We start from the raw sequence: 17122 nt of genomic DNA, 5'->3' as shown, positions 1-17122 counted from the left end.
AGAACTCAGCTAACATATTGCAGCAGATTAATTCTTGATAAATCAAAATAAATTTGATTTAATTAAGAATTAACTGAAATATGATCTATAAATATTTCAGAATTCTCTGTATATTTATTTTTCAATAATAAATCTAACTTGGAATTTTTCTAATTCTAAGAAAAACTGTCCAAATGTTAGTTCACATTGTTAATATATGAAATTAAAATAAGACAGATTTAAGAAAGATAAAAAATATGTAGAAAACTAAGTTCTTGATAAGTCTAAATGACTTGTCGATAAGTCATTTTATGACTTCTCGATAGAGTTCTCGATAAGCCTTTTTTCATGGGTTTTTGATAGACTTCTCGATAAGTCTTTTTATGATTTCTCGATGTAGAGATCTCGATATATTTATCAATATGGAGTTCTATACAGTTCAAATTTTAGACTTATCGATAACTCAGAACTGAAATAATTTAATTTAATAAATATTTTCATTAAAATACTTTTGATATAAAATCAATTTTAATTTAATATTGATTTCTTTGATATAAATTAGAACAATTCAGTCCAAAAGGACAAACTGGGTATTTGTACAACATCTCGATTAGTCACTATCTAGTTCTCGATAATAGTCAGGAAAATGACATCTCGACATGAGATCTCTCTAAGTCATGTGACTTCTCTACAAGTGATTTTCAACCGTTCATTCTTCTCTTCTCAATAAGTCACATCTCTACCCTACAAATACCCGGACATCTCGACATAACCCCTCTTTACGCTTTCAAGATCTCAATTGACCTAGTTTCTGCGATTTTTAACCATTCTCAAACTTTTCAAGGGTTCTCTCTTTCAAAAATACTTACCCACTAAGATTCTAAATTCTTTCTAAATGGCATCCAACAGAAACACTGACAGAGAAATCATTCACAGGGATGAAACCAACTTTTTAGCCTTTGTTGATCCAACTCAGGCACCGGACAACTTCAAGTGTTTTGTGAAGTTTATTGCTGATTCATATCTCTCAAGAGCCCTAACCTCCAACCCAGTGCTCTACTTGGACATTCTAAATGATTTCTGGAACACCACAGCCATTAACACCGACATTCATGATAATTAAACAGTTTTCATGGTGGTTAACTGCACAATCAAGGGTGTGGCTGTTGGGTTCAACTCAAATGACATCAATAAAGCTCTGGGCATTCCTACAGACAATTTGGTTGCAGCTCCTACAACTCAAGAATTGGCTGAATTCATGGACTTCATAAACTACAATGAAAAGATTGACATGCCCAGGCTAAACAAAAAGAACCTGAGGAGGGAATGGTCATTCGTTTTTGACTCCATCAGCAGGGAATTCACATGTAGAAAAACTAGCTATGACAACATCTCTAGTGTAGTCCAGAAGCTAGTGTACTCTATGGCCTACAACAAGCATCTGGATGCTGGAAGCTTGATATTGGAGGAGCTAAGCACAAGACTCACTATGCCTTTAGTAAGTAGGGGTAAGGAAATTTTCTTTCATAGGTTTATTATGTCAACTTTAAATTATAAAAAAAGTGACATACACTTGCTAGAAGGTATAGATGCAAATAAAATAGGCATGTATAAACAAGTGTCCAAAATTCTATTTGGATCACTTAACACAAAGAATCAGGTGAAGGTAAGTCCGAATGTCACTACCTTTATGTTAGAGAAATTCAAGACTTACCCTTACCCCATGCCTGACAAGAAAAGTAGTCCAATCTCTAGTTCAGCTATGGCTCCTGGTACTACAGTAGCACAAATGCAGGAACACCCAAAAGAGCCTACCATAGCTCCAGCCACTTCTTCACAATCCTTAGCTGGTAGTAAGCCAACTGCTTCATTCTCTCAAAAGGATGAAGTTAGTAGAAAGAAGAGGAAGCACACAAACTTAGTGGTAGTTAGTGAAACTGGTGAAGAACCAAGTGAAACAGTGTCACCCTTGGTCAAGAAGCCAAAGAAGCAAATGAAAATTGAGTTGATCACTCATATGATCACCTCTGCATCTTCTCAAAAAGATGCAGTTGTAAACAAGGGACAACAACAGACTCTAGTGGCAACAACAAGGTGTCACTATCGAAAAAAATAATCTCCCAAATGCACCATGTACAGAGTCTGCACACCCTCTTGACCACTCTCAAGAGGGCCAAAGAAGCAATCTGAATGGCACACACATGAGTATGAGCACATCTCTTGAAACTCCCTCTTCCATTCAGGGGGAGTTGCCAACACTCATCACTGATCTCCAAACTCTCATTTCTCAAATTTCTTCTTCTTACAATGAAGATCTTGAATCCACTTCTCAAGCTCTGCCACAATCAAGTGACACAGTTCCCGAAGCTGTTATCACCACTCAGAAATAATCTTTAGATAGTGAGAGGCTACATGCTAAGGTAGACCTTGATGACACCATAACAAACACATGGATTTCATCAGTTTTTACTGAAGACCCTGTGCCCACAGTTTCCAATACACCTTCATGTGCACAACAGTCTTCACAAACAGCTAGGTTTGAGGGTAGTACTCTTGAAGGGGAGCTACTTAAATCCTCTCCAATTCAGTTGGAGGTTTTTTATGCAGAAAAAACTCCCCTCAAAACCATAGCTAAAATTGTATTGGCAATTAAAGCCAAAATTTCAACTGCCAATGATCCAGCTATTGGGGAGGCAAGTACAATAGCACATTCAAGTGCTAGTTCTTTGCAAGAAGAGTAAGGGTTTGAGGTTATGGTACATGACAGTAACTTGGTCAACTCCCCTCCAATTCAAATGGAGGTTCACTCAACAAGTGAACAACACACTGTCAAACCCACAGTTTCTACTGCGAGTCAAATTGTGACATCAGTCACAGGTACCACCCTACAAACCATTTCATCCACCTCAACCCAAATAAAAACACAAACCAACCCTCTACTTCTGCACAACCCTCTCACCTCCTCTCTCAATGGCTTCAAGATACACAACCGCAACCTTAAACTGTAGATGAAATACTCATAAATCAAATATAAGGGTTTGCTAACATTGCTCAACAACTACTCACATCTGATATATCAAACCAGGACTATCAAACAATCCTTCTCACCTACAGGGAGGAAGTTGAAAAATAACTGGACAAGATCATAGATGAAGCTGAGAGAGATGGGAATGCATATGCTTGGCTATCTAATTTTTTTACCATTGACATGGAGGAAGCTCTTTCAAGGTTCAGGGAAGGTTATCTCACCATTATTGGCAATAATGCAAGAGAGCTTACACCTCAAGAGGTCTATGATGCTCTCACAGAGATTCATAAATCACAACTCAAGGCATTTAACTTCATTGGTAAGGTCTTAGAAAAGACATTGGACAGACATCAAGACCAAGTCAAACACATGGTGACTTCTAAAATTGATGAACTTCTGCCCAGTCAAACGGAGATCAAAACAATTTCAGCAAATTCACTGACAAGATATCCAAACTATATCTCAAATACATGAAAGCCAGTGTAAAGCAGCTCAAGGAATCCTTTTTATCTCTTCATACAATTATACAGGGTCAAATATCTCAAAATAATGACACTAAGGTCAAGCTGGATCAGTTGCACAAGGCAAGGTATGAGCCTTCAGTTTTAGTAATGAGGGAGATCAAGAGAGTGGTGCAGGAAACATTTGATTCATCTATCTCTATCACATCAACACCTGGTTCTTCCACATCCTCCTCTCTTCAAGTTCAAGCACTACAAAATCAAATCAATGAACTACAAGCTTCAATGCATCTCTTACTTATCAAGTCTCTCAGCCCACCTCTCTAGTTCAAAGTCAACAACAAGACATAAAGTCCCTGATAGACTCCCAGAAATATTTCCAAATGTAGATAAATGTGTCTTTGGGAGCTATCATAGGTGCTTTAAAGGTCCCTATCCAGAAAACTCCATAAATGGTATGGGCTCAGATCCCTCGACATTCCACCTTGCCTGCTACCAAGCCTAAGGGGGAGATGATAGAGCCCAAGCTAAAAATTCAAACTGGAGATGATATTTGGATTGAAAGACTCAAGATGGCAGCTGAATGCCCTTGTCTTGATAAGGAGTTTGCTGATTCTTTTGAAGGCCTGAGAGTCTCTCTCGACTTAAATCACTTCACCTACAAGAAGGCTGTGAACAACAACATCAATTTATTGAGAGTGGTGCTGGTGACAAGACACAACTTCAAAGAGAAAATAATTGTGGTGAATGTAAATGATTATGGTGTTGATAGGTGCATACATGTCTCTCTCCCATTTCTACAATCAAGAAGAGCCTCAGAACTGGACATCTTCATCAACAAAGTTATGGTGATAAGTCCAGAGGACACTCTCTTGCTTCATGAAGTCAAGAATGGTCAAATAGAAGCCTTCCCTGAAGCCTACCTATAACCAAGCAAAGGCGTGGCCTACATTTGCCTCAACACTGGAAGATGCAAATACTTACAACTTCCAAAACATTGTGTCATGGGAAACAAGAAATTGATGATGACTATAGAGAGTAAACTGAAGACAAAGAAGAATAAGACAAATGAAGATGTTGAGATGATAAAGATTTTTTCTAGATATTTGAAGAATGCAGACTCAATGATACCAAAAACACAGATTAATGAAAGAGATGATGACTTGGATGATGATGAGCAAAAGTAAAGTGAACACAAATCTTTTGGTTCAAATCCACGTCAGTCAAACAAAGGTAGTGGGAGTCATAAGGATGCTAAGGATGGAAAGAATGACCAAAAAAAGAGAAAGGATGAAAGTAAGAAGAAGAGGAATGGTGGAGAAGATGGAAAATATTCAAAGAAAACACTAGTAACCCAAATATCCAAAACTTTTCCAATCTCAACCCAAACATTTAGCCAAACACAGACTCATAACATCCAAACCTTAAAGCCTAAGTATCTATACAAACTTACAGCCAAATCTCCACTCAAAATTCCTATCACAACAAACCAAACCTCCTTAAAGAAACTCTTCAAACTTCCTTCATTCAAACCTCTAAATTAAACTCATTTCAAATTTACTGGGTGAAAATCAAAGCAAGTTAAAGTCAAGCTGGTGCACTTTAGAACTGTTTCAATCAGAGTGATTTTCTACCTATCTCAGAAAATATAACAAATGATGAATACCACAATCAGTTAGCTGAAGAAATAGTCAAAGTCTGTATTGAATCTTTGGGAGAAGTATTGAAAATTACTCCACTGTAGAGCTTCAGAGGGTAATTAGTTTGATGAATGCAAAGGATGCTTTTACTAGGATGAGGAATGATGAGTTAGATAAAAGGTTGAAAGAGGGGAATGAAAGGCATGCTAGAGAAGAGGATGAGAGGGAAGCAAATGAGATGAAATATGCCAAGGAAATTGAGATGTTTGAGCAGAGGTCTGATGAGCTAAAGGCAAAGGGGTTGAGCAGAGTTTCTCCAAATGGTGTGTTTCTAAATATCAAGACTCACAAATTATTAAGGTACATAATACAGCATCTTAACAGTTACTCCCTAAGTGAATGACTCAAACTGGTAGAAACTCTAAGAGGAACTGAAATTATTGAAGAACTTGAGTGTCTTGTCAGACTCAAATATTTGATTAGAGAACAGACATGTTATGAGAAATTCAAATAATCATGTAAACTCAACTTTGTATGTAACTGCAAGATTGTGTAAAATTTGTACTTTATAAACTTGTCAGTTTTATTTTTATTTTATCTTGGGATTAGTCTTGTTATCAGACATGAATTTGTGACAAGTGATCTTCTCATAAATTGGGGGAGATTGTTGTGCAAGACATGCCTATACATAACAAGACTAAGTCACCTTGACAACACTAAGGATAAGTTGTATGATAATCCCATTGTATTCTGTAATTGTATTTCTTGAGTCTGTAAAAATGCTAAGTAGATTTGACTAGAAGATTTTTCTATGAACAACCATCAAGCTGAGGGATAAACTCTGGAAGAAGATCAATCATGATCATGCCTCAGAGATAAGTGTAGAAGCTTGGAGTTGAATAATGTTGTTCTAGGAAAGATGTTCTAAGTCAGATTTCGACAAGTCACAGAGCAAGGAATATAGAGAATTATGTCGAGAAATCTAAAATGGCTTGTAGAGAAGTCCCAAGAGATATCAATAAGTCAATCTGCATGTAGAGAACTGAAGATATCGATAAGTCAAAAAATCTATATAGAGAATTGGAGATATCAACAAGTCAAAAGCTCATGTAGAGAACTGGAGATATCGATAACTCAAAAGCTCATATAGAGAGCTGGAGATATCGACAAGTCAAAAGTTTATGTAGAGAACTGGAGATATCGACAAGTCAAAAGTCCGTGTAGAAAACTGGAGATATCGACAAGTCAAAAGCTTATAGAGAACTGGAGACCTCAACAAGTCAAAAACCTATATGGAGAATTGGAGATATCGATAAATCATTTTATTTATCGATATGTGACATCTCTACACAACAAAATAGATCTCGACAAACTACTTCAGAATTCAGAATACATACAACTTGAAGATTCAAGATTATCAGTCAACAAACAATTCTATCATTGAATTGGAATACCTATAAATGAGCTTGAAGAATAAAAAATTTAGGGCCAAGATGAACTAGATAAAGGAGGGTAACGGACCTAGTAGATCATGCACTAGAAATGGAAATAGACAAAGGAGTTTTATAAAATGTGTTAGTCTATTTTAGTGCAAGTTTTGTAAACCGTGCACGTTGATCTATAAAACATGTCACGGGTCCTTTGTTTAGTTGTAATAAACAGATCTAGGAAATCTTGTAATTCTCTCAAGAAAAGTAGTTGAGTTCTTATTTTTAAGAACACAAATTTATAGCAAGACAAATTTGATTTTGATATAAATTAAGTGAGTTTTTGATAAATTGCTTGCGTGTTTATATTTAGTATTTTATCACTACAAATTCTTCTAGTTGTTTAGTTCCACAAACACTCACAGATAAATCAAGAAAACAAGAAAACACATTCACCCCCTGTGTTGCATTTCATACCTAACAACCATCTTACTTCCACTACTATTTAATGGACAATTTTCAACACTTAAGCTAAGTTTCGCTCGCAATCATGGATCACCGTGAGCATTAATTGACCTCCCATCACCAATAATCCTCCTGAACCCCTTCTTTACAATCTCCTTCGCCTCCTATATGCCAGACCAGATACAACTCGATCATACTAAAGAATGAGGTTTTGAGATAAAATTTCAGCAATGCTTTTCAAGAAGAACTAAATTAAATCCGTGTAAACTATGAAAACCAAGTCCCTCTTTACCTTAGACACCCATATTTTATTCCAAACCAGTCAGTTGATTCTTTCGTTGGTATTACCACTCAAACTCCACCGGCACCTATTCATGAGGCTCTCAATAGCCTTATACATCGTCTTCAGAATCTTAAAATAGGACATGTAATATGAAGGAATAGATTGGGTAACATTTTTAATAAGAACTGTATTGCCACCTCTCGATAAGAGCTTGTTACCCCAACCTTATATTCTTTTTTTTTCACTCGTTCTTTTAAGAAATTAAACACCGACTTCTTAGAGCGTCTAATTAGAGAAGGCAGTCCCAAATATTTTCCATCACCCAAGCCATTACAGACACCGAGAATGCTTGTCGGTTCTAGTTATTTATCCCTCCTTAAATTAGCACTAAAGAAAACACCCGATTTTTTAAAATTCACTGCCTCCACACTGAAGCTTTCATAATTGTTTATCAATGACTTCTCTCCGGATAACCTCACTTTAGTATGAAGTTCTGTGGATGTCTTTGTGATTCTAAGGTGCAATTTTTTTTAAAAAAAATTGATAGTATTTTTGCGATAAAAACAATGGTATATGTAACATGCAACTTACATAAGAAAATTTATGCAAACATGCAAGAGAGAGAAACGCTAAGTCAAGCCACTCCCGAACCCACCTAGATGTTCCTTTTCTTTTTTCCCACGTGAACTAACCATTTCCAAGTCGATCTCTACTAAATTATAGTCTTCTATTAAAGCACGAAAAACCCTCCAACAGATACAAGCGGATGAGAGTTATCTCTCATCTTGCTAGATACAGACATTAAATCGTTGAAATTGCCAAATATAAAGCTGCTAAAAATCGGATGAAATCCTAACACTTCCTTCGTCTACTTATCTTACTCATCTCCGGATAGCCTGACTTAAGTATGAAGTAACGGATAGCACAATTAGGTATCACATAGCCGCCTCCCTCCTCTGTCCCCTCTCCTAGGGTTTGTCAATTTTCAAGTAAATCGAGGGGCTTCTACTGGTTTTCTCCAGTGGAAAGCCCCAATCCCTTCATTTTTTTATTCTCGTTGATTTCTTTTCAATAAAACCCATTTTTTTGGGTATTTGTGTGTCTCTCCTTTTGGAGTGTGTATCTGTCTCTCCTTTTGGAGTGTTTGTTATGTTTTTGCTTAGTCATGCTTGGGTTAATCTGGCTACTTTGAAAATGATTTATGTGGTTTTGTGGGAGATCTGTTTTTCGTGCATTAAATTTGGGCTAGTGCCGATTATTACAAGAGCTTATTTTTCACAACTAAAATGTGTTCATCTTTTGAGATCTTTCACCCTCGGCTTGTCTATAGCTGGTTTTTGGCATGTAGATAGCTTGGGTGCTTCTGAATATTGGGCTACAGGTGGTGCGTATGTGAAGGTCATTTGTGATATTACTAGTTCCAGGATTGGTGCATGTATGATCGATCAGGAAGCTATTTTAATCTTTTTTCATTCAAAGAATCGTGAGATTCATGATGTTAAACAGTCTGAAAACATAAGCGACTATTTGCTTAGCTCGTTTATTTGTTTAATCCTGACTGTGTTTTTTTCGATGGGAGTTTTGTTTCTATTGAAATTAAGTTGTAATTTTGGTTGATGCAATTTATAAAAAACATTTTGTCAAAAAAAAAAAAGTATGAAGTAACGGTGTAATTTTTTTTTAAAAAAATGATAGTATTTTTGCAAAAATAATTTTAAACTTTGTTAGTTTTTCAAAACCCTTTCAAAATTTAATCAATTAAATTTATAATATATAATTGAGAAATCACATAAGATACTATATTTTTTAATTATTTTTTTTGCAAATTTACTATTTTTTAAAAATATTTGTAAAAATACGGTGAAATCAGAATCAACCAGATTTCCAAATAATTGTTCGAGTTTTTTTATTGCGTTTGAGATTGTTTTTGGTTACATTAAAGGTTGAATACAGTTGCACGAAGTTGTAAAAATTTATCAAGTTTGTATATAACTGTAGGAAAGTCATTTTTTCTTTGCAAAAAAGGTTTAAAAATCATGTTTTGAAAATAAAAATTAAAAAAACATATTTTTGTAATGATTTATAAAAATGAGAGTATTTTCTGTAAAATATTTTTGAAGTTGGAGTATTTTTACCCATTTTAAAATAGTAAAACAAAAGCTAATAGTAAAAGTTAGTTTTTTAAATGTAAATGATATGTGCACACCTACTATGTATTGGTGCACACCTTTTATTGAGACCAAAATTATAATACCCGCGTGCACGTATGAATCCAACCTCTTTTAGGGGTCGTTTGGTTCAGAAGTCGGTATGGATTTGGAATCAGGAATCGGTTCAAACTGGTATGGGGATGGGGAATATTCCTGATAATATGTGTTTGGTTCAATTCTGGAATTAATCCGTTTAATTTTAAATATAATAGATAGCTCAATTTTGATTCTAATATTACGTGTAAGTATATATTGTGCATTAAAATTAAGTTCTTATACAATTTATAAATAAAAATTTAATAAAAAAGTATATTATTAATATAATATACTTTACCCAATAGATAATAATTTAATATTTTTGAATGAATTAAATCTTACTAATTATCATTAAATAAAAAATTATTATGATTTTATTTAAAATTAAATTAATAATATATCAAATTAAAAAAATTGTGAACTGAAATTGTATTTAATTGTAAAAATAAGATTAATATTTAAAATAAAAATGATACCTCATACCCATTCTCTAGGTATCAAATTTGATTTCTAGTGAGTTTCACTATGAGTTTCAGCTAATAAAAATTATGAACCAAACACCAAATATGGGTTTGAAATGGATAAAACATTTACCTTATACCCAAATTTACAGAACCAAACGACCCCTTAATGTTAAATAAGGATGATTTGGTCCTAATCTGCTCCTATTTTAAAATATAATAAACAAAAAATAAAGACATATTCGCCGTGTATGTATAGGCTATAGCACTATAGTCGGCAAACCAATGAAGCTGAAAAAGCAAAATTAGATTGGATAATACCCGACTTGATCTCTTCCATTTCCGGCAGACTTTCCGATCAGATCGTGTTCCTCCGATCAATTAGTAGTATTATTCAGGTAAGTATCGATCTCTTACGTTCCTTTCGTTTCTCGTATCATATGTATCTGATTGTGGGTGTAATTAAGCAGGGGGTGTAAGTGGAGTTGTATAGAACGATGGCAGGTGTATTTGAGAATTACGAGCGTCAGTACTGCGAGCTTTCTGCTAATTTGACCAAAAAATGTAGAGCTGCTACTCTTGTTGATGGAGGTTACTGCTCTCTTCTAAACCCTAGCTCCTTTTTATTTTTTGTTTTGCTTCTATCAGATAAATTGTTATGTTTCAGTTATCGAAAATTGATGCCGGTGGATATGTGTTGAAAATATAATCGAGATTGGTTGTAATTATTAAATCCAAAATGAATTGCGCAATTTATTACTAGACATTTTTAGTAAATTGACTTTAATTTCGTGGACTTTGATGTATAAGATGATGAATCTAAATTTAGTGTTTATTTGATGACAACAATGTGCAGGAGACTTAATTTTTCAGCTTCTCTTGTGCTGATTAAGTAGTGTACAGTCATTAACTGATGCTGCACGCACACATATGAATATGCTGTCAACCAAATAGTCTGTACATTTCTGACTTTCCTGGCTTGCCTTTCTCTGGAACTCCGTTATAATTTTTGTTAGTAGAACTGTAGAAAAGTAACATGTATTTTATTTATCTAGAAGACCTACCGTATGAGCTTCTTGTTCTTGTATCCACCTCACAGTGCTCTCTGAAAGTGAAGGAAAATCTGACAAGTTGATTATTAGTGTTATAAATTATATCTGAAAATCTTCGTTCCATATTTCCTCTCCGACTTGTTTTGTTCCTGAGAAGTCTATTGCTCTTTAATATTTGTGCGCTTTTGCTTTTTAACATGTACACTTTGTTTAGTGATGTTATGTTTGTTTACAGAACAAAAGAAGCAAAGGCTTTCTGAAGCAAAAATTGGACTGGATGAAGCTGAATCTCTGGTATGGAGCATTTTTTCTTTGTTTCAAAATGTGTCCAACTCTATCACCTTCACGCTCTTAGGCTTGTGTTTACTTAGAGATAATGGAATTAGAAATTATGAACTCAATTTAATGAGAAAGGAAGGTTGTAAAAGAGAATAATGAATAAACATTAGAGGGTAGTAATTCTGTATGATGTAGGCTGTAGGGAACATGAGGAAGAAGGACAATGGAGTATTCCCTCCAACATTGGTGGGTTAGGGTTTTCTCATGAAAGAAATGATAGAAGAAATACATAATATAAATATTTTCATTCTCCCCCCGTTTCATTTCGTCTAGTGAACACGACCTTTGACTCTTTTTGGAATGAAAAGTGGTTGTCTTGACATATATGATTTATCTATAATTATCAAATTTCAGATTTTACTTATTTCACTGTACTTAATTAAATTATCTCATTCCTTCCAGTTTACAAAAGAATGAAAATTTATTTCTCAGATATTTTACTAATTTTATTATCTTGTAATTGTATTTATTTTTTCTTGTCCTTCATCCCTCTTCGATATCTCTGATTCCTTTCATGATTTTCAGTTCTTTTTCATCTCAATTTCTTTGAACCAATCGTGGGTAACATTAGCACTTATATATATATATATATATTTTGGATTCTGTATTTGTAGATACGCAAGATGGACATTGAAGCAAGAAGTTTACAGCCTAATGTGAGGGCTGTGCTTCTTGCCAAATTGAGAGAATACAAATCTGATCTGAACAATTTGAAAAGTGAAGTTAAACGAATTGCATCAACCAACCTGAATCAGGCCGCTCGAGATGAGCTATTGGAGTCGGGCATGGCAGATGCAAAAATGGTATATGCGTCGTTTAATTTATGCATATTGCCTTATTCTTTGGCGGGAGAAAAATGTTTGATTTTATGGTCTTTGATGACCATTTATAGACAATATTAATTTATTACTGAGCTTCAAACACTATAGCTTCAAGTATCTTTCTGTTGATTATATTACATAGAAATGAGAATACTGACATTTTCTTTGTGATATGAGTTGACACTTGGTGAATGATCTAGGTATCAGCGGATCAAAGAGATAGATTACAAATGTCGACTGAAAAACTAAACAAATCTAGCGACAGGGTTAGGGAAAGTAGAAGGACTATGTTGGAGACAGAGGATCTAGGTGTTTCAATTCTTTCAGATCTGCACCAACAGCGGCAGTCTCTTTTGCATGCTGACAACACAGTATGTGCACTTGATATTCTTGATGGTGTTTGCAAATTCAGTTCTGTTACTTATTGTGCATGTGTCACCCAGAGCAGTACTTCTGCGTCTTGAGAGTCATGTAACTTGTATTACTTATCTTTTTCTTATGGGTATCTGGAAGTTTAGCAAACCTTGAAATGGTTTTTTTATGAGTTCTTATTTGACAACTTTCAGAGAACACTGCTCAACATATTTTTCAGTTTCTACTTTAATAGGTTAATGATCATACTCGCCGCATGAGTTAATAATGCTATGATTCTGTTTCCTTAATGCAGCTGCATGGGGTGGATGATAATGTAGGCAGGAGTAAAAGAATAATGACAGCCATGTCTAGGCGGATGAGCAGGAACAAATACATCATTGGTTTCATCGTAGCAGTCCTTGTTCTCTCGATCATACTGATCCTGTACTTTAAATTGAAGTAGGCGGCGACAGAATTTCGCAAAAACCATCGCTGGATTTTTGAGACATTTGAAAGCGACTGTATTGTAAAGTTTACTCCAGTTCAAATATTCAATAATTTGATTTTCTTTCTTCTTCTTTTTTTTAATTTGATTGACAATAAATGTTGTTAATGCTTCACAAATTTTAATGATCTTATTTTTCACAGTTTCACTGATTTATATTCACAGCCTAGTTTCTTGTTTATAGTTATGTATTCTATACTTCTTTATATTAGGAAAAGGCCCAAGTTGGCGTTGCATGATAGAAAGCATAGACTGTAACATAGTTGTTGGCAGGTGATTAACTTTATTTTTCCGAGTGTGTATAAAAGTTAGTATTAGTATTGTTTTTAAATTGTATTTTAATCTTATCGTATTTTGTTTTTGACTAGTAGCTTTAGTATAGTTGATTAATCAAAGATAGGTTTTGGGCAGAAACATTATGTTATCTTTTAAAAATCAAGTAGATCTTACTAGCACATGTCATTTGTGTATTTTACATAATTTGTATTGTGTTTTGAGGAAGTTGTAGCTTTGCAACCATTGCATTTGGGTTTTACATTAAGGCAGTTCTGTTAATTTCCTTGGTTTAGTACCACTGCTTAGGACTGATTCTGATATGTGCACATATTAGTTCAATTATGGTATGGCCGAGGCAGGTTCGTAGTTCAATTATGATATTTGCCTAAGATTGATGTGAATTGTGAGGAACGTGTGTGCCGCAACGAGTTTTGTTTCTGGGAGTGTTCTTTTAGAGGGTGTTGTTTCTTGGACTGTTCTTTTGGAGGGTGTTGATTATGGAATATTGTTTTATGAAATGCCTGAGAAGGAGGTTACGTGGACTGTAATGATCGTCATTGCCTAGCCGTGTCGCATCATTTAATTAGTCAGCGATAAAATACGTCCACGTCAAGTCGAAGCATTTCCATCTGGTTAATAATTATAAACGGACGGCAGTGTTTAAGCTTGTCATTATAGTGATCCAAATGAGACCCCTCATCTATATAATGAAACAATTGAAACTTAACCTGCTAGCACTGCATGGTAGAGGACTTGTTGCACTGGATTTGTTTCTTGAAATTGTACAGGAAGAAAAGGCAGATGATATATTATTCACAGCTCTTGTAAGTGCTTTTAGTGTGGTGTAATTGATCTGCAGGGTCGGTATTATATTTTTTTAACCTCGAGTCTCTCTACCCCTTCAATGGAGCGGTATTTACGTGGTAGACATTTTCCATAGGGATGGAAAGCTGGAAGAAGCGAAGGCACTTACAAAGAAAATGCCAATGACTTGGAACGAGGTTCTGCTGGCATTTCTTCTAAGGTTTAGTAGTATTGACAGTAAAGATCAGCTAGGACAACTGTATTCACCCAATGTAGATTACAATTTCCTGCTTTCCAACATGTATGCTTTGGCTGGAAAGACCCGCAAGGCCCTATTCTTTGCTTATGATTCTAAAAGATAGAGGTATCACTATCAGAAAGGTTCCTGTCATATATTGCAGTCAATTTCACAGATTTAAGCAAGATCCATGTTCTTGTTCGGATTATCTAATGACAGTACATTACTTATTACTAATAGTATTAGAAAAAGTCTATCGCTGTCATTCACTAGTTCTGTCAATAGACTCAAAACAATATTTGTTGATACCAATAGACACTCAATGTATTGTCTCAGGAAATTCGACTGCTAAAGAAAAATTATTTCAATCTTTCTTTTATGTAATTAAGTACAAAAATGAATGACAACATCCTTTGTACAATGGCCTTCATAATTTATTGTTTCTTAAAACAAAAAAAAAAAAAGAGTTTGGGCGCAAACTCCTGACCCTTGCATTTTACGTTCAGACAATAATATACAACTATGTTCAAGAAAGTATAGCAGATGCTCACAAGCATTATCATAATCTACAAAAAAAATCTCATCTTGCACAGGTTTTCCACACAAGTCTGTCACTCCTGGAGTTAATTGAGCAGCCATCAATGAAATCAAACTATTCGAGTATCTCCCTCTTAAATTTACTGTAGTCCGCAATCAGACTACCATTAACCTTATGCTTCATGTTCCCAATCAATCCCTGTAGTAACTGGTTTGCAAAAGTACTACATTACATATGGAAAAATAAACAATAAAGGTGTGTGTCATAATGAAACTAGGTGTTGCGTTCACGGTCTTACCGACTCTGCTACCCCTCTACGAATATCCTCAGGGACCAAAGCAAGAACTGGAGGCACAGAAAAGCTCATGCTCATTTGTAACTGACCTTTAAGGCTTGGCTTTGTTCGTCGATCAGCATACATTTCTCCTTTTACACTTAGTGAAAAGTTAGATGGCGTCACAACGTCATCCAGCCCTTTGAGCTCCCATCTTAACTGCACAAACGGATTCAGTTTACGGGTTGAAGAGATTGCACAAAAGTTATTAACAGTTAGGAGTTGGTAAACTTACAATATCAAGTTCAAGGACTTTAGTTATGTCAGGAGGAACTCCACTTGGGTAATCTCTTCCATTGGATTTACATCTCAGTCTAATATCAACTACGGGCACAACAGTTAGATATAGAAACTGTATGGGTAACATATGGATTCTCCACTCTTCCTGCAAAAAATTATTGCAGTCAAATCTGGAAAGGCTAAAACTTGCTGCATTACTTTGAAAATTTGTTGTCATTCCATTGATAAGATTTTAGAATGATGAAGGCAGAAAAGGAGGTGGTAGAGAAAACCTCATTCAGTCGTCGGCTTCTTTTTGTGTCGGGAAAAATGGCTTTGAATACTCTAGGCTTATCCTCCAGATACCGATCAAAAGAAGCCTGTCAATCAAGTTAGTCCATGCTTTTATAACATTCTTCATGTTTGGATTGCTAGCTCCAAATCAAAGCAGGCTAATATATGTAAATTGCCCAAAGCTCACTTTCACATTTTCAAATACGCTATTAAATGACGCGTATACGAAATAGACATTTGAAATGTGAGGTGTTGCACAATGCACATATTTTTGTAATGTTTGTCATCCACTACTCATTCCCACAAATGTGTTATCTCTAAATTTTTACATTTATGCACATCAGAGGTAGGCGACAACTGACACACCATATGGGCAAGTCATAGAAAAACACATTTTGACTTCCGTATCATCAGAAAAATAAATGTTATTTTTTCTAGACAACTAACACTGTGTCCAACGTAATTAACATATCACTATTCTGGACTCTGTCAAAATGTGATATAAAGGGCCCTAAGGAACTACAACTGTATTTCTAATTTCACATTGTTGTGTCCCTAATTTGTAAATTTGAAACTGCTAAGTCATACGTTCAAATCAGGTATATAGCTAATTATATAAAAATATAGAAGATGAAAGCAAGAAAATGAAGGGGGCTGGATACATTACCCCAGGATGTTCATAAAGCGGGATGTTTGTAGAAATTGTTGAAGAGTAAGTAGAAGTTGAAGCAGAAACATCTGACAATGCCATCTTCATCTTCATCTTCATCTTCTTGCTCTTTACCACCGCCATCAACACCGTCCGTCCACGGTGCGCTTCACTCCAGCTGATGCAGTTATAGTGCTGCCAGCCTCTACTTGCGGCCATTACAGCCAACAATGAACTCTTTTGCCACGACCCCACCGCGGCAATATCACCCATAATTCCCTGCCTAAAAGTATTAGTTCATAATGTAAACAATCTTTTGTTTACAATAATGCACATACACACCTGCTTGAGCCTATATTGATCTCTCGTCCCTGTGATAGTAGTGGGAGAGCCGTAGAGGGAAAGAGAGAGTGGATAATACTTGTATCTTAATTTGGCGCCTTGTATCTTGCGTGGCAACTTATTACTTGTCAAACTAAGAGCACTCATCTTTCAAGTGGTTGCTGGGCCACTGAAAAATGTTTGGTACAATTAGAAATTAAACCAGATTTTAACAAAAAAATTAGGCCAGATTGTATAAAAGATTTGGACACTCAACCTATGAGTTGACCATATTAACTCAAAAATTGGGTCATTAACTCATCGATATTTTGTGGGCGAGAACTGAAATGAAGTAGAAAAGAGTAATGAAGAAATAAAAATTGCAAGT

At 35.2% G+C, this 17122-nt stretch overlaps 2 protein-coding genes across 2 annotated transcripts; one reads left to right on the top strand and one right to left on the bottom strand.

Moving 5' to 3' along the window:
* The first annotated feature begins 10225 nt into the window (after positions 1–10225).
* LOC141718339 (vesicle transport v-SNARE 13-like) lies at positions 10226–13223 on the top strand. The gene is made up of 6 exons (XM_074520723.1): positions 10226–10388; positions 10461–10581; positions 11278–11336; positions 11996–12184; positions 12403–12573; positions 12870–13223. Exons 2-6 carry the CDS (start codon positions 10488–10490, stop codon positions 13017–13019), a joined length of 663 nt encoding a protein of 220 aa, XP_074376824.1. The 5' UTR covers positions 10226–10388; positions 10461–10487; the 3' UTR covers positions 13020–13223.
* A 1502-nt stretch (positions 13224–14725) lies between these two features.
* Positions 14726–16853, bottom strand: LOC141718338 (uncharacterized). Its single transcript, XM_074520722.1, has 5 exons — positions 16432–16853; positions 15764–15850; positions 15487–15636; positions 15216–15410; positions 14726–15124 (listed from the first exon to the last, which is right to left on the bottom strand). Exons 1-5 carry the CDS (start codon positions 16684–16686, stop codon positions 15032–15034), a joined length of 780 nt encoding a protein of 259 aa, XP_074376823.1. The 5' UTR covers positions 16687–16853; the 3' UTR covers positions 14726–15031.
* Positions 16854–17122: the final 269 nt, after the last annotated feature.

This window comes from Apium graveolens, chromosome 4 (assembly GCF_009905375.1).
Source record: "Apium graveolens cultivar Ventura chromosome 4, ASM990537v1, whole genome shotgun sequence".
NCBI classification, from domain to species: Eukaryota; Viridiplantae; Streptophyta; class Magnoliopsida; order Apiales; family Apiaceae; genus Apium; species Apium graveolens.
Note: the sequence above shows the minus strand (reverse complement) of the source record. Positions and strands in the feature narration are given on the sequence as shown.